Source organism: Prunus dulcis, chromosome 8, assembly GCF_902201215.1.
Source record: "Prunus dulcis chromosome 8, ALMONDv2, whole genome shotgun sequence".
In the NCBI taxonomy this organism is placed as follows: Eukaryota; Viridiplantae; Streptophyta; class Magnoliopsida; order Rosales; family Rosaceae; genus Prunus; species Prunus dulcis.
In genome coordinates, this window is record NC_047657.1 from 1,441,974 (window position 1) to 1,466,221 (window position 24,248).

The following is a 24,248-nucleotide window of genomic DNA, read 5'->3' on the forward strand; positions in this document are numbered from 1 at the left end:
TCCATGTATTTAATGTATGAAGATTATGCAGATTATATATATATATATATATATACAATTCCGATCTCTTGGACTACAGAGGTCTAAGAGATTTGTGGTCACTCACCATTAGATGTAAATTCAACGGTTCACTAACTCTTGCACTCATTTTAAGAAACTTTTTTTAAACCATTGGATTAACATCCAAAGGTGGGTGAGTACAATCTCTTGGACCCCTGTGGTCCAAGAGATTGGGGCTGTATATATATATATATATATATAGATATATATATATATATATTTATTGGAGTTTATTTTTTTCGTTTGAAATTGGCTCTGGACAAGGTGTTATTAACATTATCATTGAACTGGGCTCTTGTTGTTCATTTCAGCATATTGATTCCTCATGTTTGCACCGCCTTATTGATTTGCTGCAGGATTAGTTTGGTCTCCTTAGCCAATTTGAGAATTATATATGTGCTGTGGTGAAAATGTGCAGAGCATTTTAGTAATCAAATTAATTTGGATTCTGATTCATGAAAATTAGTAAATAATAACAATAGGAACCAACCCCATTCCTTTGCTAATTCCATATGTTTAGTAAACAACTTAATGGGAATGATTCTTCCCATACCGATTCAATAGTTCTCTTATTCCTAAATTCTCTGATTCCTTACTTTCTCCGGTACTGATACATAAACATGCCCTAAGGGTTGTGGTACGTCTAAACTTCTGTCTGAAACTCTGCAGAAATCCTCTCTCACGAACCCTAGCTGCCACACTCTTCCTTTCTCACACACAAGGCTCATGCCACTCGATTCTCCCCTAGAGAAATCTCCGTGCCCTTTGTTAGCTATTGTTTTTCCTACAAACACTTGACTTAACTTAGGCATCGGAGGGCTTTTAACCAACACCCCTCGAGTGTGGCCTTTTCACTTCATATTGTTTTGCAGGGAGAAAGAGAAGTGAAGAGGAAGAAGGGATCTTCAGACGAATATTCTTTAGGGACGAAAATCATAGAGATGTCTAATTTCTGACTAAAAAGCTCTTGGTATTTTGTTTAAATTGAAATGGATTAGTTTCCTCCAACATTTCATTCATTTTTATGTTTGTTCATCAAATCACATATTTAAGAAAAATAACTTCACGAATTTCTTATGAGAAACTAAGACACGTCTTGCATGTAAATTATAAGAAGCCAATCACTAAAATGAGAATGAGAAAAGGAGCCATGTATTTATTATGAGAGACTCATGTATTCCCTAAAACATTTGAAATTTGTTTCAATGAGTTCGGTCTCACGGTTGAGGTTTGGGCTTTTATAAACAACGTCAGGATTGCCAAATCCACCCAAAATTTGATCCCTACACCCAAAAACAGTTATGAAGATTTCATCTTTTTTCTAAAGAGTATGCAAAAATAATTCATCGAAAATTAGAACGAGCACAAAATTAAACCTTCAGAAAAGAAAAAAAAGGCAAATATTTTTCCATTTACAGATAAATATTTTCCAGTGTTTGAAATTAGATACAGAATGTTCAGTGCTTGCTTACACGAAAACGTTAGGTGTCTCTAGTGGCTAAGTCTAGCTGTCCTACTCTTCAAATTAATTGTTTAGAAGTCAGTTGTCCTTGATGTGAAGGCAAAGATGATTACTATAGTTTTCAGGATTACAAAAAATAATGTGATCGATTGGATGGATTAGTTATTGTTTACATCACAGGAGAAGTCAACATACTTAATTAATTAAAATGATGTTGAATTCTTCAATTTAAATTGCTTATTGATTGCCAGCGGTGTTTGCCTTGAACAATCACGTTTGACATGCATTCCAATTTCCTATGTTTACATGTCTTTGGAAAATGTTTGAATCATACAACTCTGTGCCACTAGGTGCAATTGCTTAGAGCATTTATAATGAACTTTCTAAATTATCTCAGACAAATTTTAGGGAGGGATTGAAAAAATACAACTCCAACTATGCTCCTTATTCACCTTCTAAAATAGGAATACCTCTACGAGCTCCTAAATCTGATGAGAGAGAAATGACTCCTAATAATTCCCTATAATTTAATGCTGCTTTATTTAATAAGTTTTTCAAACCTTTAATTAATGCTAACTATTTTTTATATTATTTAATATGATTGGAGTTTAAATTTTATAGATAGCTCCTAAAATAACTTTTATATATTTGTAGCTAAAATTTAACTAAAAAGTAGAGAGCATGATTGTAGATGCTCTTAGAGTATCCACAATAGGCTCTCTAAGCCACCTCTTTAGATAAATTTTAAGGAGGAATTAGAAAAATACAATTCCAATCATACTCCCTCCCTATCCACCTCCTAAAATAGGGAGACCTCTAGGAACTCCTAAATCTGATGAGAGAGAAAGGACTCCTAGTGACTCCCTATAATTTAATGTTGCTTTGTTTTATGCATAGTTTAAACTTTTAACTAATGCTAATTATCTTTATATTATTGTTTTTTATAGAGATGAACCAATCATATTGAATTAAAAAATAACTATAGTATTTATGACTCCCTAGACCAGAGAGTATGACTGGAGTTCAAATTTTATAAAAAGCTCCTAAAATAACTTTGGTATGTTTTTAGCTAAATTTTAATAATAAAATAGGGAGCGTGATTGTAGATGCTTAGGCCTATATGCATACATCATACGTCAGTTAAGAAGTCAATTTCACTTAATTCACATAGGTGGTGATTAATTGCCTAGTCAAAGTGCACTTAATTAACAAGTTGGTTGGTTTTTTCAATAATTAAGTAGGGGGATTTATAATTAGAACTTTGCATCAGTGATGTCAGATGAAGAAGCTCTTGTCAAATGCTTCACCAATATATTTTCATTTCTGAGGCCAGGCCCAAGGGAGTTGTATATATAAGTAAATTGGTTGGTTTTGATTCAGCTACAATCAATGGGGGAATGCAGATAGTTGAATAAACCCAGTTCTCACATATAGTTGCCACCATGAAGGTAATACCAAAACACATGCAGTTGCTTCTTTTGGTCACAACTTCTAGTTTGTTTCCCTTCATAAAATTGTACTTATGTTTGTGTTTGTACAAATAATATCACGGAATAATATTCTGTATTTTGATGATGTTTCTGTGAATACGTAGAAAACTGTGATAAAAGTCACCATCAATTGTCAGCTTTGCAAAACAGATGTACTAAAAGCAGTCACCAAACTTCCAGGTAATTCCATTCACAAGTCCTTTCTCTTACCCTCTTCTTCTTTTTTATTTTTTATAAATGTAAGCTTAAAAACATCTACGTTTTCATACAAATTTTCATTTTAGTGTAGCATATTTTTGTTCAATGATTTGGAGTTTTAATTTGCTAATTAATGTAAGGGGAGCTTCTCCAATAATAATTTGTGTTAATAACAGGTTCAGAAATTATAATTTCAGCCGTTTAATGTTATATATTGGGTTACATATTTTTATTATTATGTGTCGTACATGTAATTCAATGATTGATATTTGAAGTTCTTAATCGATTCTTAATATAAAATCTTTAATAGAGACTTTCCCTTAATATAAGTGGGGCGCGCGCACATATATATATATATATATATATATATATATTATACTACATTATATTATATTATGTATTAGACATGTTCTTATAGTGTTGTTGATGAACAGGTATAGATATAGTGGCTGTGGATGGACAGAAGGGAACGTTAACTGTTGTGGGGGATGTTGACCCAGTGTTGGTGGTCAAACGACTGAGGAAGATCGGAAAGACTGCACAAATTATCAGCGTCGGACCGCCTAAGCCTCCTGAACCTAAGCCTTCCATACTCCTCCTCCCTCCATGTTGTAATCAATGTGAGCTTGTTGGTTTCAGATATGCTCCTTATGATGGCGGATTGTGCAGCATTCTTTGAGGGGATCTTCGAAGTTGGTATATAATATTCATGAATAAAGTCATTCATTTTCATCAACCCTACTCAACTTTTTATATACATTTTCTTTAATATGAAAATAAATAGACTAACATAATATTTGTATAAATCCACTACCAGCACCGATATTGTCTCCAAATCCAATTCTATGGATAAAGTCATGTCCAACAAACCCTTATATTATAGGTGCAGGATTTTATCTTTAATATTTAAAAATATATGTTTCACAACCCAATTAGATTGAAACGCATGAGGTGGTTCTTTAGGCTTATTAAGACAAAATCATGCACCTAGAAGTGTCTATTGAGCTTGACCTTACCTACAAAAATGGACTTGGGTGGTTAAATTAGGGATAATGGACTTGGGTGGTTAAATGAACTTGGGTGACCTATAAAAAAATAAATTTAGGTTTTAGCCACAAAAAAACTTTCACTTTTGAAAAAAGTTTAAAAGACAGAAAAACCTCTCAACTTTCAAATTAAAGACATGCAAATGTAAATGATTCCTTAGGAAATCCAAAAATAAATAAGGGCAATTTTGTCCATTTTAGTTTCTTTTAAAAAATTTCTCTCTGTGGTTAAATTAGGGATAATAGGTGATGGTAGTGAACCTATGCGTTTCAAGAATGATCACGATTTTTTATTTTATTTTTCTCTTTCTAATTAACAGGGATCCTAATTAAATGACTAAAATAATTTGGATCATATAAGCACATTACATGCTACTTTAACAATATAATATTTTCAGGATGGGCTAGATCTTAAGGTGGGTCTTAGAGCTACAAATACACAATGGGCTCCCTAAACTTTTCAAATACTTGTAATCCTACAGCTTAAATTGTTGTTACAAGATTTAGGTTTTGCATTGAGTCAACCAATAAAGTTATTCTGTGTTAATCAAGCTGTGCTTGATACTGCTCATAATCTAGTGTAGCACGATTGGACGAAAAATGTTGATAGTTTCTTTATCAAGGAGAAGTTGGATGATAAAATTGTTGAAGTGCCTGCAATCAGGACAAAAGACCAGCTAGCTAATATTCTTACTAAGGCAGTATTGAGTCTTGTTTTTCAAAGGTCTTGTACAAGTTAGGCATGTGTGATATTTATGCACCAACTTAAAGGGGAATGTTGACTTCTGTATTTTGGGTAATTACTTGCAATATTAGGTTTCGTAGTATAGCACGGTAATTATTCTATGTGATAGGGGGATTAGGGTTGTAACCCTATGTATATATTCCTGCCGAAATAGTATTCTTCATCTAATCCTGCCCTGTGGAACTTCATTGATCAACTCCAATCTTGCATCCATTTTGCGGTGTGGTTGTTGATTTGTCTCCTGACGGGGCTGAAATTTATGGTTCCCGTGATCCTAATTTGGATGATCCGATTAGGATTCTAAATAGACTGGAAGCCATTGATGAGTGCTGATTGCCCACCATAATGCTCAGAGAGCAGAGAAAATAGTACAGAAGGAGCTACAGGTAGAAAGACGAAGAAAGTTGGATAAGGAGAGATTGAGAGTTTTGGGTAGTGTGCGATTGGTAATTAATAATAATAATGTTGACTAAAAGTATTGTTTACAAGATTATAATAAATTAGTTATGAGATTTAATCTCAACCATTAATATTGCATCAATCCAATGGTTTAAAACTTGTGTCAAATGTTGTGTAAAAAATAGAAGAGCTGGTCCTAAAATCTCCCATTTTTGCAGTTGACCTCATCCTCTCTCTGCTGAGGCATTTGTTCAACAAGCTATTGTTATGCTTTTTTATATTTTTTTTATTTAAATCTAAAACTGAAATCTAACACATAGAGGCAATAGTGTGACACAGAGGGTGCAGAAGGGTGGAAGGAAAGAATCAATATTCAAAACTGAAATCCAAAATGTGCTTTTTTTCTTCTTCTAAGAGTGATAGTATTTTATGGATAAGAGGAACATAAACAATGTTCCAACTATGAATAAAGTTTCTCTAGTGACCAATGTTCAGCAACCAAAAGCATGCCCACTCAAACCTATACAAATCTGCCACGCAACGGCAGAAATGGCGAATTCGTATTGAAAGTTGAAAACTAAAAAAAAAAAAAACTAATAAATGACAAAAAATTCCTGAAGAATTCTTGAAAACTATTAGACAAACAAAGTAAGAAGCATGACTGCACATAACTTCTAATTTGGCTAGCTGGAACATTATTGTTTTAATTCGGGTCATCTACAAATGGCATATTTATGCTCCATTTCTAGTCATAAAAAAGGATGAACTTCAAATCTTATATAACAACTCCCAAAATATGCAGAACCACCTCTCCTTCCATTGCTTTCATTTATAAGTTCACTCATTTCTACATCTTATATTCCGTATGTGAAAGGTCGCTAGAGCATTGAGTCGCACCATAAAGTATGTCACCACCAAAAAGTTCAGCGTGCCCTTGAGCAAACATACGTGCGGTAAGAGAAGCTTCCAAACATAATCTCATTAGGAAATGTTGAACATTCGTATTAAACAACAAGGGATTATCATCCAATTTAGTACTCAATGAATAAATCCCATTAACAGTGTCGCTTTTACCTAAGAAATCTTTTTCGAGTATTTTAAGAAACAAAAATTGTACCAAATTATAGCTCCTGACTGTCGAGGACAACGCTTTCTAACCTCTAGGCTTGCTCTACTGATGCATCTTCTACAAGATATACGGTCGAATTCTGAGACGATTGATCCCCAGTACTTAGCCAGCCCATATAAACTTTTATTCGGTTCTTGTCTGTCAATGTTTACAATTACATTTTCTAGCTCAGCTGGTTCTCTATTAAATCTTGTCGGTATTGTTGTCAGGATTTCCTCATATGCCTCATTGTCTGGAAAATCTGTGTGACCAAAACAATTATGACCAAGACAAGTTTGAGCATGAACAAAAGGAGAGAAAGATAAGAGACTTACAAGGATTAATAATTTTGAGAAAAACATTTTGGTTAATAACATAGAACTTTAATTCAAATTTTTTTTTTTAGACTGCATAAAACAAACTTGAAATTATAACAGAGTGCAACTTCTATTTATATAATATTTATAATATATTTAAGACATTATAAGCTTTCGTACTTTAAAAAAAACCAAGAGCTCTCTTCTATTTATATAATATGTGTGATAGATTTGATATTAGTACTATAAATGTTTCTTGTAAGCTTTCGTACCAAAAAATAAAATAAAATAACCCAACCCTTCCTCCAAATTTAGAGTCGATGGCTTATCCCCACCTAAAATGGGTGTTTTTTTTCCATGAGCTTCGTCTCAGTTCTAGAGCTCGTGTCTACTCTTTGTTTCCTCTCCATTTCTATGCGAGTGTTTAAAAATGCGGAGACAAACATGCCGAGTACAATTAAAGTATCAAATTGAAATTAATTACACTTCAAAATGGTTGTTTATTTGTTGCTAAATTTAGAAAGGGGGAGGGGAACTCACACACATAGTTACCATGCACATGAGAGCACATCAAAGACCTAGACCAATCCAACACATCCGATTGGTCCTAAATTTAATGGTTGAGTTGAAACACTTTATTAAACCTAAAAGAATAGCTAGGTTAGTAAACCTGTATCTATGCACCCAAGTTCGAATCCCCTCATTGTAAATTAGATCAAGTTCACATATTTTTATTTTGGGCCAAAGTTAGGAGAAATGGGAATTTTTTCACACACAATGCAAGGTGCCATGAGGGACGATTAGTCCTTTTCCATTGGGATAGATCCCATTGACAATTCAAAAGAACAAAGCAACCTTGAAAAAACAGTTAATAAAACCTAAATTCGAAAATGGTTGTGCTCATCACAACTGAAATCCTATACATAATTCCTATTTTTATACGGAAATATATATATATATATATATATATGTGTGTGTGTGTTTGTTATAGTCAATATTGACAGTGACGAAAGAGGTGTCCACTAACTGTTTGATTAAATGACTGATCGAGCTATTCTTTGTTGCGCGCAGCGTGCATCCCTTTTTTTTTAAATTTATAATTCTTTTATAAATCCTAACCAAAATGATGTCATTTTGGACCGGGCCAAAAAAAATAATAAATAAATAATAAATAATAAATAATTTGAAGAACAAGAAAAACTACGTAACCTGCCAATAACTTATAGCTTGAATTGAAGACAAACAATCACCCTTGCATTGAAGGAGCTAACCCAAGCCTTGCGTTGAATTGATGATAACTTGATTATTATTGATATGATAATAATCAAGGCCTAGTACTTGAGACTTAAGGCCTCGTTTGGTAGGGTAGACTGAATTGGATTAGATGTATTACACTGAACTGGTTAGGATATGACTAGATTTTAAATAGTTATTTGGTATAATAAACACCAAGTTGAGCTTGTAGGACTTGAACAAAAATAGCAAAATTTTTAAAAATACAAAAAAAGAAGAAGAAGAAGAAGAAGAAGAATACAATTCTCAAAAATGCAATTTGACTAATCTACCAGCAAGATTCGCAAGGCTCCTCCTTTTAATCAGATCTCAAGTTTGGTCGGATCGATTGGAAGATGCGATGATCCGCGACGCCGATGAGATAAGAGTGCTGTGAAACGGCACTGTCGGGTTGACTCAGAGAGAGAGAGAGAGAGAGAGAGAGAGAGAGAGAGAGAGAGTTCTCGCAAATCAAAGGAGGCATGCTTGCAAGATGACTCGGCTGGCTTCGGAACCCATGTCTACCGATGGGTTCTGGAGCCCTTGCTCTTATGGACTAGTGTTCAATAACCACATCCAATCCATGATACATTATAAGACCACCAAACAATGGCTAGGATCTATGTCCAATTTAATTGAAAAAGTCTCATCTAGTCCAACCCACCAAACAGGGCCTAAGAACATTGACTCAAGGCCTGGTTTTTTGTTTTTCTTCTTCAGCAACCACCCATAATTTCTTTTTCTTTTTTTGATTTTTTCTTCATAATAATAATAATAATATTATTATTATTATTTCTGATTTAGTTATTTCCATATTCGTATGATTGACAAACTTGAATAGGAAGAAGCGGTGGCACAAGACTTGAGGTATGATCAATTATTATTTGTTTGTTTGATTGATAATTTGATATTGATTTTCTTTAGATCAATTGATGATTTGATATTGATTTTCATATTAATTGATATACTATATAAATTATAGCTCACTCCTTAAAAAGAAAAAAAATTTATAAAAATTTAGCTTTTAAAAATTACACTTTTGCTGAAAAATTCCTAAATTCGTCAATGAATATTGAAATTTTTTTTTTTTTCATGTACAAGCAAATTTGCGTTGAAACGCGAAAGAATTCTTATAAATACTAAAACCTATATAGCTGCTGGGCGAAAGAAACCTTCAAAATATATATTATGTGTACGCAAAATTAAAGGAATGTTGTAGATTTTATTTTTTGTTTGGAGGTGCAAAGTTAAAACAAATATTAATAATATAATGTACAAAGTCATAAAATGGGGACCCTTGCTGTGTAAAAGGCACACGTTGAGAACCCCCAAGGCCAACCGTCTGTGATATGACTAGCATTATTGCATATCAAATTGCATGCTTATTTATAATTGAAAAAATAAAAATAAAAAAATTGTACGGAATTTATGTGTTTTGAATTTCTGAAAGGATAATATAGGAAAATTTATCTTCATAGGTCACTAATTTAGAAAACATCCAGCTTTTTCACGAACGACAAAAATCTTTGAAATATTGTCAAAACATTCCTCAAAGTCCTCTATTTTTTTGACTCGTGGATAATTATACTTCCTCTTTCGTGGTGACCATGGATAATTACACATACGTCGAAAGTTCGCTTGTAACATTGAACATGAATTTTTTTTCCTTTGTCTATTTTGGTGAAGAACATTAATTTTTTTCATAACACTATTTATTATGCTGGAAAGATTATCTTCAGCAATTGAGGTGGGTGGAAGAACATGAGAAGGAAGTGAAGGATTAGAAAGAGATGGTAAAGAGCATGTTCTGCTTGGACTGCACCTTGAATTAGCCATCCATCCTAATATTATTATTAACACCAATATGAACTTTCAATTGATTTTCTCCATTGCTATTAAACTTTTCAAATTATGATTTTTTTAAGAGTGCTGCTAAATGAACCCTAATATTAACTGAGTACACCCTATGATCTAAGTACACCCTAATATTTTAATTTAAATGTAAAATTAACTAGGGTAAATTGCGAGAATGGTCCTCAAACTTGTATGCGGTGTACATTTTGGTCCCTAAATTAAATTATTAGTCTAAATGGTACATAAACTCTATTTTAATCGCTCATTTGATCCAACCGTTACATTTTCTGTTAAATGTAACCAAATTTTAGGGGTAAATACGACTTTTCATAATTAACAAATAAAATAGGGTTAAAATAAATACAAAATTAGAAAATAATTGAAGAAAAAGAGAGGAAAAAATCATGAGGCCCAAACCCCCTCCCTTCGATTTCTTCTCCCATATTCCAATTACTGAGTTTTTATTTTATTTTTAATTATTTTTTTATTTTCCCGTACGAAATGACCAATTTGCCCTCATATTTAACAGCAATATTGACAGAATGTAACGGTTGGATCAAATGGGCGATTAACATATAGTTTATGTACCATTTGGACTAATAATTTAATTTAGGGACCAAAATGTACACCGCATACAAGTTTGAGGACCATTCTCGCAATTTACCCAATTAACTAAGTACACCCTATAGAACTACCAAAAATATCTCTGATACACCCTAATATTTGTAGCATTATTTTATAGTTGATTTTCAGCTTGATTTTTTTAATAGTGTTTATAAATCTTTGATTTTTCATATGGATTTATGCTTCTACTAAAATTGTTGACACTTTTTTTGCAATTTCAAGTTCTTGCAATCACCACCTCTTTCGTTAATAATGATTTTTTTATGCATGTTTCAGTTATATACTACTATGCTACTGTGAAATTTATTTGTTCTCAACGAAGATAAAAACAAGCTAAACAAATAGAGACACATTCGCAAAAGTGCCACTGCTCCAGGGAAAAGAAAACAAAGAGATTCCCAAGAATCAAGAGTACACACTAAGCTCCTACACTACACCCCCACCGTTGGATCTCTTCAGCTTTGAATACTAAATACATCATAAATTGTACACTTTCGCAAAGAAGATAAAAACAAAGGACGGAATAAGAATGCTAATACACATTTTGTTTGGATTCAAGATCGTATCATTTTGGGAAGCACTGATAAATAGTCCTTACTTAACAAAGTTAAGCTTTTGAATAGAGAAAAGGTTTTATTTGCCTTGTGACTTCCTTATCAATGTCACCAATATGATGGTTCACAAAACTACTCAATAAATATAGGGTCATTATCATAAGTGTCTGCTACACCAGCTTCATATCTAAATTGAAATATACGATCCTGATATGGCGTAAGCCAATCTGATACAGTTATGGTTGCACATCTCAACCAATGCTCATCAATTGGTGGCATAGGGTGTTGACCTTCCAAATAAACCTGTAAAATAAAAAATAAAAAAATAAATCAAGTTATGTAAAAAGAATAGTAAACAAACATATATATATATATATATATGCATAAACATCTTAATTGTTTTAACTTAATCCAGTGGTTGTGGTTAACAAATCCAATCGAAATCTCACGGCGATAGATAGAATCCAATGGAGCAGTCTCATATGGAAAAAATGTAATTGTCTGATGCACTGACCAAGTCATGAGGATTACATTATAACAAGATGCAATGAGGTGTCCCATATATGGTATAGTCATCCACCTATCTTGAAGTGGGAAGTCCTCAAAATAGTCCAACATATACTCAATATGTTGTACCCATTCCTTACCATTTAATATTAACTCGTATATGACAGATTCTTTCCTCAACTCCTTCAACAAGTCTCTGTGTACTTTGCGCCAAGCATTGTCACCAAATCCCATCAATGATCCAATGGCTCTAAAACCACAATTACCATCACTCTTAACATCTTGTGCCCCTCTAATATGTATCAACATATGTTTAGGAAACCATTTATTAAACTCTGGTGTTAAGCAAGAGTCATCTACAATGGGTTTAGGCCTATAGACCTGCATATTACAATTACACCCAAATTACAATATAAACGACAGTATACAAATTTAATATTGTAACTACTTACAGGTAGCTTCGAAGGCCGCTTCTTTGGATTCACATATGGCAATGGTTGTGTCTGACTATTGAATACTGATCGCTTTTGGGGTATGGTCATTGGCTTCTTACATGGCGGTCTTGTAACAACTTTGTCAATCGAATGTGCACTATCTTGACCAAATAAGACAACCTCAAAAGCAAAAGGCAAATGTCGAGTAGATGTGTCAACTTTTGGACGACCTTTTGTTTTAATCTTCAGCTGGGGTTGTGTAAGCGTGGTAGATGTGGGATTCATAATCTCTTGTAACTTCATACTAACATGTCTCTTTGTCTCAGAACTACAACTTTGAAACCACTTCACAAATAATTCTAACTGTGCATTTTCTGGAGGATTGTTCGGTGTAGCAATAGGTTGGGGCTCCAAAAAATCTAATTCCTCCAATGAGGATGAATACAATCAAGTGGAATGGGCCTATGAGTCCGTTTGAACTCTTGCATCTCATGTGCACATGTAATCCGTGTGTGTGTTTTGTTATGCAACCACATGATATCGGATCAACCCCAATATAATCTAACCGCTTTAGCTCAACCATAATATTATCCAACACAGAAATGTGCGCGGTAGCTTAATACTTGCAGTGTGAGCATAAAACAAATCACTTACAATATTAGAGGTACCATAGGTTCTATGTCACTCTACATACTCATGGGCAAACAAATTTCGTAGCAATACCTGCATCTCTGACATACCTGCTTTCTCAATCACCCTATTTTTTTGTCTGGCATTGTAGTTTGTCTTCATTGTGGTCACAACCTATCTTCGTGCTAGTAGACTTCACACTTTTTTTCTTTGGAGGGTTTGAACTTTGATCAAGCTTATGTATTGTCTTGCTATCTAATTCCACAACTTTTTTTTCCTAAATTGGCCACCCCTCTCACAACAAAATAGAATTCGACCGGTCTTGAATTTACCAGCTCCTCCAATATCAGACCTTTTAATGATAATCGCAAAGCCATTCCTTTTCCCTTATTCACGAGTCCATCTTATTAATGCATCATGACTAACAAATATCTGTAAAATCACTGATAATTAAATTAATGTATGCAATTATAAAATAAATATATAAATATTCATTAATTTACCTCGTTTGTGATAAATTCCTTTCTGTAGTCTAAAACACATTGTTTATTGATGTCGGTGTCTTGCTTAGATACATCTTCTAGATGCTGTAAAAAAAAAACCCTCATATTTGTCATTTCTTGGTACACATGCTTTAGCCTAAACCAAAAAAAAAAAAAAAAAAAATCAAAGTTAATACCTCTTTTGATGACTTCCTCGAAATGTATGAAGCATCCATTCCAAAATTTCAAAAGTAACCCAACTTGCAAATTTGCATAAAAACATAAGATATTTTTAATCATACACGCTCACAAGCCAAAAAAACTAAGTCCTAAAAGGGGGATGAAGATGCTGCCACCACAATTTTCATTCATGTTGTTAGTGAACTAGGCAAAAGTAATATGCATAAATTCTATTTTTACAGTATATAAGTCAATTCACCATAATATTTTTTTGACAACTTACTCGATTGTCAGGAATTCAATGATCAATCAGGCCTTCACATAATCTCCACCGCTGCCCTTCCTTTTGGACCGCGAGAAGAAGCAAATTTGAGCCCAAGTCTTCTTCTGCTTAGCATGTTGTGCTTTAAGTTCTCTTTTCACGACAAGCTCAGTCATGTATTGAACAACAGCCTAAGATTATATTTGCTCCAAGCCATTCTGACTCGCGGATCACAAAGATGAGAACCAAATAATCTCTTGAGTAGGTTGAATACGATTAGTAGGGTGTACTTATTAAAATTATATTTGTTTCACAATTCCATATATCATTTTTGGTCATTTTATATTAGAGTAAATCAGTAATTCAATATATGCTTTTGTAGTAGAGTGTACTCAGTTAATTTTAAGGTTCGTTTAGTAACACTATTTTTTAAATGGTTAAATGATATACCACTAGAGAGCAGTGGTTTTTATTTATTTATTATTTATAAAATTACAGTTGCGCAAGTACAATTATTTTTCCATTTTTCCAATTCAAAAGTAGTTTTCTCTCCCCGCACCTACAGACACACTGAATTAATGATGGAATGTTTGTATCCCAATCCAAGTAATAACCCTTAGATGGAAATTTTTTTTTTTTTTTTTTTTTAATCTTGAAAAGGCAGATTTTATTCCATTAGAAAGGAGGAATAATGGGCACGTAATGGTTTTTTCGTACATTGAATTTCGACTTTCTTGTTCATCACAACAAAAAAAAAAAAAAAATTTATTCTCCACTTTCTTTAGCGGTTGTCAAAATCAAAATATAAATAATGCCTCCACATTCTCACTTTCCCACATCCAAAAACACAAGACTATTGATCGTAAATTAACAGATAAACATCACAAAGTTCTGATACAATGTCTACAGCTGGTCAGGTTATCAAGTGCAGAGGTAAACCCAGACCTCTTGCTCTCCTTTGTTAAATAGTTCTGCTCATTTCATTCATTTTTACATAATCCCATTTATGTTTTTGGTTATACCCTTTGTTGGGTTCTCTGTTTCTGATAATTTTTTTAGTGATTCCAATAATTGGGTCTGGTTTGTTCTAACAATCAGTTCCCTTCATTCTGTTGTTTTATAGTGTTGGTGAGGAGTCTTAGCTGCTTTATACCTTTGTTTCTGGTTACATATCTTGTTTTCTTTTGTGCATCCTGGTGGGTTTTTTTTTTTTTTTTTTTTTACATGCAGATGCTTGATCTTTTCCTTTTTTCTTTTCTCTTTTTGTTAAAATGTTTTATAAATCAATTAATGATGATGATTCACTTTTGATCTGGGTTTTCTTGGATTGGATTTGATGGGGGATGCCAATTTCAGTTTGGAAATTTTCTAAACTTTACTGAACAGAAGAAAGAAACCATAATTTTTTTGGTCAATTGTCTTGGCAGGGGACTGATCTTCTAGTTGGTTAATAATATTGATTAAATGGATGTATTGTTTACTAATTGCATTGGCATTTGTGGATTGTAGCCGCGGTGGCATGGGAAGCGGGGAAGCCACTATCAATTGAGGAAGTGGAGGTGGCACCACCACAGAAAGAAGAAGTCCGCTTGAAGATCCTCTTCACCTCTCTTTGCCACACTGATGTCTACTTCTGGGAAGCCAAAGTAAATTTTTATTATACTTTTACTGGCATTGTGTTGAACTATATCCATATCATGATGGCAAAAGAGAACGATTTGGTTATAATCTGCCTCATTGCTCACTACATTATTAAGCATGATTGAGCATCTGTTTATTATTTTGGTAACACATGTTTCCCCTCAAATGAAACAACAAGGGGCCTCTCCTGTACATGGCATTTTCGTTTGGAACTGAATCATCTCTTTTATGTCACAGGGACAACACCCATTGTTCCCTCGCATTTACGGTCATGAAGCTGGAGGGTATGTTTGCTAAATTTTGAGTTTCCCTTGTAGACAGAGTATTTTTAGTTTCCTAAATTTTGCTTGGTTGGCAATTTTTTGTTTAGAATTGTGGAAAGCGTAGGTGAGGGTGTGACTGATCTCCAACCAGGAGACCATGTCCTTCCTGTGTTCACGGGGGAGTGCAAGGAGTGCAGGCACTGTAAGTCAGAGGAAAGCAACATGTGTGATCTCCTGAGGATCAATACTGACAGGGGTACTATGCTCAGTGATGGCAAGTCCAGGTTCTCCAAGGATGGAAAGCCAATATATCACTTTCTTGGTACCTCTACCTTCAGTGAATACACTGTATGTCATGTTGGTTCTGTCGCCAAGATCAACCCTGCAGCCCCTCTTGAAAAAGTTTGTGTTCTTAGTTGTGGAATATGCACAGGTTTGAAAGACTTCTCACATTTTAATGGTTACAATGTTAAATAAGATTAGTGGTTTCTTTGTTTTTGTTTTCCCTAATCAATTTCTGTTTTGTGCATTTGAAGGTTTTGGTGCCACTGTGAATGTTGCAAAACCCAAAAAGGGCTCATCTGTTGCCATTTTTGGACTGGGTGCTGTTGGTCTTGCTGTGAGTCATTCTTATGTTTTGATCCTCTTTTATGGTGCTTCCTGCTAGTTTGGATTATCATGATGATTTTTCTTGTTCATTTCCTTGTTACTTTTTAGGCTGCTGAAGGTGCAAGGGTTTCTGGGGCAGCAAGAATCATTGGAGTTGATTTGAATTCCAACCGATTTGAGGAAGGTCAGTCTTTTTTAAATATCCATCCAAGGAGTCACTGTGCTTCATGTCCGGTTCAGATTAAGTTGTCATCGACTGATTTATCATGCTTTTTTGTACTCACTGGCAGCCAAGAAGTTTGGCGTGAATGAATTCGTGAATCCAAAAGATCATAACAAACCTGTGCAAGAGGTTAGTTACAGACTTTTTTTATGCCTTCACCTGTTGAGGAATTGACCTAAAGATTGCCCCTTGCCTTCGTAATATGTTTACAATACTGATCTTATTGAAGTCAAATAATGCATAACGACTTCTCCCATGTGTACTTGATAAGCTTGTGATTATTGGTTAACAGAGACTATTGGACTTTTATGTTTGTGATTATTGGTTAGCAAAGACTTAACATTTGAATTTTGACAAAAAGGTGATTGCTGAAATGACCGATGGTGGAGTGGATAGGAGTGTTGAATGCACTGGAAGCGTCCAGGCAATGATTTCTGCATTTGAATGTGTTCATGATGTAAGCAATTATAAAAGTTGTAGTTTGTTTCATTTGATAAGATACTAGAATATGCAGCCACATTGCTTTTGAGGTTCAAAATTGAACTCTCCTTTTTCCTTTCTGAATTTAGGGTTGGGGCGTTGCTGTACTCGTTGGTGTGCCTAATAAAGATGATGCATTCAAAACCCATCCAGTGAATTTCTTGAATGAGAGGACTCTTAAGGGCACCTTCTATGGTAACTACAAACCCCGATCCGATCTGCCCGGTGTTGTGGAGATGTACATGAATAATGTAAGTTCTTATTTCCTTTCAAGTATGTTTGTGAATAATTTTCAAACTTTGACTGTTCTAGTTGTTTGAGGACAGTTTTAATTTTCAATATGATGTTGTAAAACTCTACCTTGTGTACTGATCTTGCAGGAGCTGGAAGTGGATAAATTTATCACTCACTCGGTCCCTTTCGCTGAGATCAACAAAGCATTTGATTTGATGCTTTCAGGACAGTCCATCCGGTGCATCATTCGCATGGAGGATTAGAGCAACTTGGGACTTTTTATGTGATAATGGAGAGAATTTATTTATATATCTATCTGATGTCTTTAAGAATAATTGTGTTGGTCTGGATTTTACAAATTTTGAGAGGAGCAACTTAAGATAGTACGAGGTTCATGACTTTTGTCTTTGATATTATGGTTTTTATGATAATAAAATTTTCTGCATATTTTCTATAGATTTTCTCTTTTATAAGTATATATTTCGAAGTGTTTTTTTCTCTCTCTACCAATCTATGGAGGAATCCGAATTTGGAGCTTTGTGCTCTGGTTATATTTAGCATTAGCAGTCTGGAAGCATGCCGATGTGCAAATTCTCTCTCTGTTTTGGAAGAATCCTGGTTGTGCATCTTTTCAAGGATTAAAGTGAAGGCAGAGCTCCAACCTCCTTGCATCCAACTTCCAAGTTCGAATCCTCCTTTCGTAGATTAGAGTAATTTAGAATAAGTTGGATTCAAGTTGGCCAAGTTCCAAGTTTGAATCCTCTTTTCATCCAAGTTCCAAGTTTGAATTTACATATGGTTACAACCCTAATCTCCAATCACAGGGAATAATCATAGGGCTATACTAGGAAATCTAATATTACAAGAAATTACCCAAATACAAAAGTCAACATTCACCCTCAAGTTGCATAGATATCACACATGCTCAACTTGTTCAAGACCTTCGAAAAAACATCCTTCGAAAAAACATAACTCGATACTGCCTTAGGATCTCACAAATTCTTAGTGTCATACATTTATATTCATCTTCTGCACTCAAACGAGCAACCGCATCCTGCTTCTTACTCCTTCATGTAACAAGGTTGTGTCCCACAAAAGTGAAGTAACCCAACGTAGAGAGTCTATCATCAAATGATCCTACCCAATTTGCATTGGTATACCTTTCAACTCTGAGATGACCATTTTTATGACCACTTTTTGTAAATTAAAAAAAAAAAAAAATCATTTTCATGGACTCCCCTTCAAATATTGCAATATCCTCATAACTGCCTTCATATGTTACTCGCAATGATCATGCATGTACTGGTTAACCACACTCAAGGTGTAGTTAAGGTTAGGCTTAGTATGAGTTAGATACATCAATTTTTGAACAAGTCTCTGATATCGACCTTTATCAACCGATACCTGGTTCAGATCAATCTTAAGTAGACATGCTAGTTTCATGCAACAAGTCTATTGTGTACTTTCTTTGTGATAGGAAAATTCATGATTTAGACTTTGACACTTTGATTACGAGAAAGTATTTCAGAGAACCAAGGTCTTTCATCTCAAATTCTTTGGACAAATAGTCTTGTAACACTTTTCCTTCTTCTGGATCATTTCTTGTCACAACCTTATCGTCAACATACACAATTAGAGCTGGAAGCTTACCCTGCATTTGCTTAAGAAACAAGGTGTGATATGAATTACCTTGATTGTAATTGAACTCCCTCATAGACTTCGAAAACCTGTCAAACCATGCTTGTGGTGACTGCTTCAACCCATATAAGGACTTCTTCAATCTGCACACTTTTCGACTGTATTGTTCTGGAACGTCACACCAATGAGGGAGATCTATGTAAACTTTTTCTGTTAGTTCTTTATGCAAAAAGGCATTCTTCACATCAAATTATTGTAAGAGCCAATCCAAATTTGCAGCTAAGGACAACAATACTCGAACTGTGTTGATTTTAGCTACTAGCATGAAAGTCTAAGTATAATCAATTCCATATGTCTGAGTGTACTCCTTTGCTACCAATTTCGCTTTGAATCGATCAACTGTACCATCAGTCTTTTACTTTATTTTATAAACTCATGTACATCCCACATGTAATATACCCATCTTGCTTTTAATTCCAAAGCCTAATAAATCTAAAAAATCTAAATTAATTTTGAGCAATAATAATACCACTTATACAAAAAAAAAAAAAAAATGTTAATGTTTCCCTTATATGTGCAAAAGAAAAGAAAAGAAAACTATACGAGATTACATGCAAGTTGCAACAAAGTACGGACCACGTGGGCTTATTTTATTTAACCCAAAAAAACATTAGTAAATGCTTTTTCCTTATTAAAAAAAAAAATCTGCTGAGCGACCAACGACAATATGTCAAGTAAAGTGAGATTTGGAAATTAATTTAGAATAATTAGGCAACTAGAATTTAAATTTCCCTGCTACCAAAGACTAGTAATGCGCCAGCTGTCAATTACTCCTTCAAACACGCCCCCCCAAACCAAACCACGTCACTCTTTGTCGGCTTTGAACAGACCCACAGAAAAACCTGTCATCCATTTCTGCCCTCTCTGAAAACCACTGCTCCCTTGGTTTTACAAAACCCCGCACATTTTCCCTAAACTCTTTACAATGACATTATTATCCTTTACCCAATTTCTTTCCATATTTTTTAAATAGATTTCTTTTCACAATTAGAAAAATAAAAAACAATTTCATTTAAACATTTCGGTTCGATGAGACGCATTTTTCTTTCTTTTCAACATTTTTTCCCGTTTTAAAAATGTGTGGCATTAGAGTAATTATATCCAAGATTGAGGTCAGATACCTGATCCCAATTCTTATAAATGTAAGCCCCCGTTCACTGTGTGACGAAGAGCGAGCACCTACCTACATACTAGACGCAACCGAAAAGAACAATCTCTCGAGACATGCAGGGCTCCCTCTTCCTTGACACCAAAACTCTTGCATGGCCTTCTCGCGGCCACACTCAAACCTCCTCCCACCACCTCCGCCGCCTCACTCCACCAAATTCCACCATCAAATTCCGACAACCACAACCAATCTCCGCCGTCGCCACCTCACCACCGCCATCTCTAACTAGACAAAAGACCCACTCTATGCCCCCTGAAAAAGTCGAGATCTTCAAATCGCTCGAGGGCTGGGCCTCCGAACACGTCCTCCCCTTTTTAAAGCCGGTGGACCAGTGTTGGCAGCCCAGTGCATTCCTGCCCGACCCAGCACTACCCAAAGGGGAGTTTCTGGATCGGGTTCAGGAGCTCCGCGATCGGACCAATGGCCTACCCGACGAGTACTTTGTGGTGCTCGTCGGGGACATGATCACGGAGGACGCATTGCCCACTTATCAGAGCATGATAAATGGGCTGGACGGAGTTAGGGACGAGACTGGAGCTAGCTCGAGTCCGTGGGCTCAATGGACTCGGGCCTGGACTGCTGAGGAGAATAGGCACGGGGATCTGCTCCGCACGTTTCTTTACTTGTCGGGTCGGGTGGATATGCTCATGATCGAGAAAACCGTACAGTATCTTATTGGAGCTGGCATGGTGAGTCCAATACATAAATATTTTTTCCCTTATTTCGAATTAATTAGCTACATAAGATGTTTTTTTATTTGATTGGAAAAAAAGCCCATTTTTCCTTAAATAAAAAGCACTTTTTGGATTAAAATAAGCGTTTTTGGCTTATTTCCCATTTATTTGTTTTTATTTTGGTTCTATTGTTTGATTTTAAATAATTAAAACAGATGCACTTTTTGCTGTTAAATGAGCCAATGCCAATTTCGTGTTTTTAGAAAAAAAAATTAATTATTTTTTATGTGTGGCATTATATTATAAAAATAACCACGTTTGGGTTTCATTAAGGAAAGCACGTTTTGGCTTTTTCAGAAAGTGCTTTTTTGCTTTTAATTTACTGCAGGAGCCAGGGACAGAGAACAATCCGTACTTGGGGTTCGTGTACACGTCGTTCCAAGAGCGAGCCACGTTCATATCACACGGCAACACGGCTCGGCTGGCTAAAGACGGCGGTGATCCAGTGCTTGCGCGCATATGCGGAACCATTGCATCCGACGAGAGGCGCCACGAGATGGCATACTCTAAGATCGTTGAAAAGCTCCTCGAAGTGGACCCCACGGGAGCAATGGTGGCGATTGCTGATATGATGAGGAAAAAAATCACGATGCCGGCGCACCTTATGTACGATGGGGAAGACCCCAAGCTATTCGAGCATTTCGCCGCAGTGGCTCAGCGGCTGGGCGTGTACACGGCTGATGATTACGCGGACATCTTGGAGTTTCTGATCGGACGGTGGAGGTTGGAGAAGCTGGAGGGATTGACAGCAGAGGGTGCGCGTGCACAGGAGTTCGTGTGTGGGTTAGCGCCGAGGATAAGGAGGCTTCAGGAGAGAGCGGATGAAAGAGCACGGAAGATGGGCCCGCATGCGGTCAAGTTTAGCTGGATCTTTAATAAAGAAGTCGTGCTGTAATTAAGTAATTAAGAAGTTAATTAGTAGCAATGGGAATGTAATTAGGAACTTAAATCAAGACTTTTTTGGTATGTAATTAGAGTACTTAATCTAGACTATTTCTATTTTAGTGCTGCAAAACTTTCCTCTTTTTTTGGTAGTTGTAAAGAATGTGTCGCGTTTTTTTCCCAACCTGAGAGACAACAATTTTCTTCGTTGTTTGTTGCTTTCATCAATTTTCTTCATTTTGATTTAAAGTTTTATGTTCGTTTGTTTATATGCAAATTAATATATGACTTGTTTGTTGGGTTGGGTTGCTGTAGACGTCAGAGCAATTCAACCAGGATTTGACTCTATCTGGCAAAATCTCAACTGGACATTTCAATATTGCATTTGAAAATAAACATCCCAAGTTCTACAATTATGATAATGAGTTGGTTGATAAAGTTCTACAATTATGATAATGAGTTAGTCAATTATGATAATGAGTTAGTTGATAAAGTTCTACAATTATAATAATGAGTTAGTTGATGTAATCTTGTCTTATAGATTTGGCCAAAAACAAAAGAAGAAAAAATCTTATCATATGTATAATTTAGTCAGATTATTTATCCAGAATAAAACTAAACACTTTATAATATCATGAATTGTCAGTACTATCTGGAATAGATTAATACTATCTGACATAAATTATCTATAATAGATTAATATTATCTGACATAAATTAGTCAGTACAAGCAGACGTATAAGCAGACGTATAGCCGGCCCGCTAGATTCGGTTTTTTATTTTTTTAAAATGGAAATAGTATAGCCGCGCGGCTATACTAATTTTTAAATAGAAACAGTGTACTTGACCCAAGATTAGACGGCTCTGGTGCACTTTAATGTCAACATAATTGGTGAAACTACTTGACCTAAGAACTGGCTGGATTTTGTGGTTGTAATCTGAGGCAACTGGAAGAGCAAGGGGTCCTTCCTTGCCTGATATTTAGTGGTCTACTTTAAGCATAACAAATGCAATTGGCAGGGATGTTTTGTTTTGCTATGATTTAAAACTTCCTGAGCCTAAGAATCAAGGTAAGACCGTTGGAGCTTAGCTTTTACCTATATTAGTTGTGAACTTTGCCTTCAGCTTCGTCATTTTTCACCTTTCATTTCATCCTAAACCATCTGCAATTTTCCCCTTATTGAACAAATGGAGAGGTGGAGAGCTTCAAGTTGATCCCGGTGACTCATGTTGCAAACATCATACGTTCAAGCCAAATTGCTCTCTTGTCATCATTGATTTCCTGAAACTACATTCTTCTGCCAATTTATAGGAAGGAGTCTTGTGCATATTAACGAAGACGATCTTAGGGCGACGCAATATTCAGTTTTCATCACACCAGTTAACTGGATGTGGACAAGTACAGAATGATTACAAATGTTATTTTCAGAACAGGGGAGCTACTACAAAACAAAGCCTATCAAAAGGAATGCAACCACATGATGAAAGAAACGAAAAGGTAGAAACTCCAGACTCACTGTGGATAATTGATTGTCATTTTTCCCAAGTGCAGATGCGACTCTGGAGAAATATTTTTGTGTCAAGTAGAATGAAAAGGGAGCACCCTTTCCAAGACCTTGAAGAGCTTCATTAGCCCACTCCACCACTGCAACACAACAATGAATCACCAATAACAACAAAACAAAAAGGCAAACCACAATAATTACAGTAGTCTCCCCATAAATTGTGGCTTTAACTTCCACTTCCACCACCAACAAAACTTCAGAGTTGAATTAAAAAAAACAAAGAAAAGTGAGGAGCAATGGATGCTAGTCTGTTCAAGGCTGTGGTTTTGATGAGCATGCTTGTAATAGCTCAAGCTGATATTAATCCCTCTTATACCAATGCGGTTCCAAATGGCAACACTTGGTCAAGTTGATGATATCTCTGATCCTTCCAATACAAATCATCTTAATCCTTGTGGTTTACGATGTGCGAGAAAATGCATGTTGAGCCCAATATGCCTTTGCATATGCATGATTAAATGCAAGTTAACTCCTTCAGATGTTGTATATAATTGTATACAAAATTGTGCCAACTCCATTGCCATCACAAGGATTATTGATCTACCTTTCTCTCTATCTAGCTTTATCATGTTTGTTTTGAATTATATTTCGGTCATTGATATTCTTTGTATTTTGGTTTTATTTGCTTGATATTGTAGATAAGCACTATATGACAAGCATCGTGAATTCATGATGTGCGAGCTACTCCAAGAATAATCATATTATAATTAAGGGATTGCCAATTGCTGCCTAGCTCGCTGCGTGCAGCATGAATGTCCTGCGCTCCAGAAAAATAAATGGCAAATTATGCGTTGCATATGTAATAATTTTAATTTAAAATAATAATAAGATTGTACCAATTTATATTGCTTTGTGGACCTTATTTCTTTCTTTGCAAATATATATGTATGTCATGTCTTTGCAAATATATATGTAACTTCTTTCTAAACTACAATATGTCATGGCATTCCTATTTAACTCACCAACCATCGATATCTATTTATCCAGCTATAGGCTATAGCTCAAGCTAATATTGATATCTATTTAGTGTTTTTGAGAATATTTGCAATAGCTCAAGCTGATATTGATGACGTCCCTGATTTTTCCTATCACTTGCATATGGAAAGAGTACCTTTTAATATGTAATAA

The 24,248-nt window shown here is 35.1% G+C and overlaps 2 protein-coding genes across 2 annotated transcripts; both read left to right on the top strand.

Annotated features, from left to right (window-relative positions):
* Nucleotides 1-14,445: 14,445 nt before the first annotated feature.
* LOC117638868 (alcohol dehydrogenase 1) lies at nt 14,446-17,527 on the top strand. The gene is made up of 10 exons (XM_034374023.1): nt 14,446-14,557; nt 15,134-15,270; nt 15,503-15,549; nt 15,636-15,961; nt 16,065-16,147; nt 16,246-16,321; nt 16,428-16,489; nt 16,722-16,817; nt 16,930-17,091; nt 17,221-17,527. Exons 1-10 carry the CDS (start codon nt 14,524-14,526, stop codon nt 17,335-17,337), a joined length of 1,140 nt encoding a protein of 379 aa, XP_034229914.1. The 5' UTR covers nt 14,446-14,523; the 3' UTR covers nt 17,338-17,527.
* Nucleotides 17,528-19,935: 2,408 nt separating this feature from the next.
* Nucleotides 19,936-21,813, top strand: LOC117637305 (stearoyl-[acyl-carrier-protein] 9-desaturase 6, chloroplastic). Its single transcript, XM_034372164.1, has 2 exons — nt 19,936-20,629; nt 21,003-21,813. Exons 1-2 carry the CDS (start codon nt 19,997-19,999, stop codon nt 21,567-21,569), a joined length of 1,200 nt encoding a protein of 399 aa, XP_034228055.1. The 5' UTR covers nt 19,936-19,996; the 3' UTR covers nt 21,570-21,813.
* Nucleotides 21,814-24,248: the final 2,435 nt, after the last annotated feature.

What these genes read in the sequence shown, in the direction of transcription:
- LOC117638868 (XM_034374023.1), top strand. Translation starts at nt 14,524, where the DNA reads ATGTCTACAGCTGGTCAGGTTATCAAGTGCAGAG. An exon ending in TGGGTGCTGTTGGTCTTGCT is followed by an intron (nt 16,148 to 16,245) that starts GTGAGTCATTCT and finishes GTTACTTTTTAG; the next exon opens with GCTGCTGAAGGTGCAAGGGT. An exon ending in TTCCAACCGATTTGAGGAAG is followed by an intron (nt 16,322 to 16,427) that starts GTCAGTCTTTTT and finishes ACTCACTGGCAG; the next exon opens with CCAAGAAGTTTGGCGTGAAT.
- LOC117637305 (XM_034372164.1), top strand. Translation starts at nt 19,997, where the DNA reads ATGCAGGGCTCCCTCTTCCTTGACACCAAAACTCTTGCATGGCCTTCT. An exon ending in ATCTTATTGGAGCTGGCATG is followed by an intron (nt 20,630 to 21,002) that starts GTGAGTCCAATA and finishes AATTTACTGCAG; the next exon opens with GAGCCAGGGACAGAGAACAA.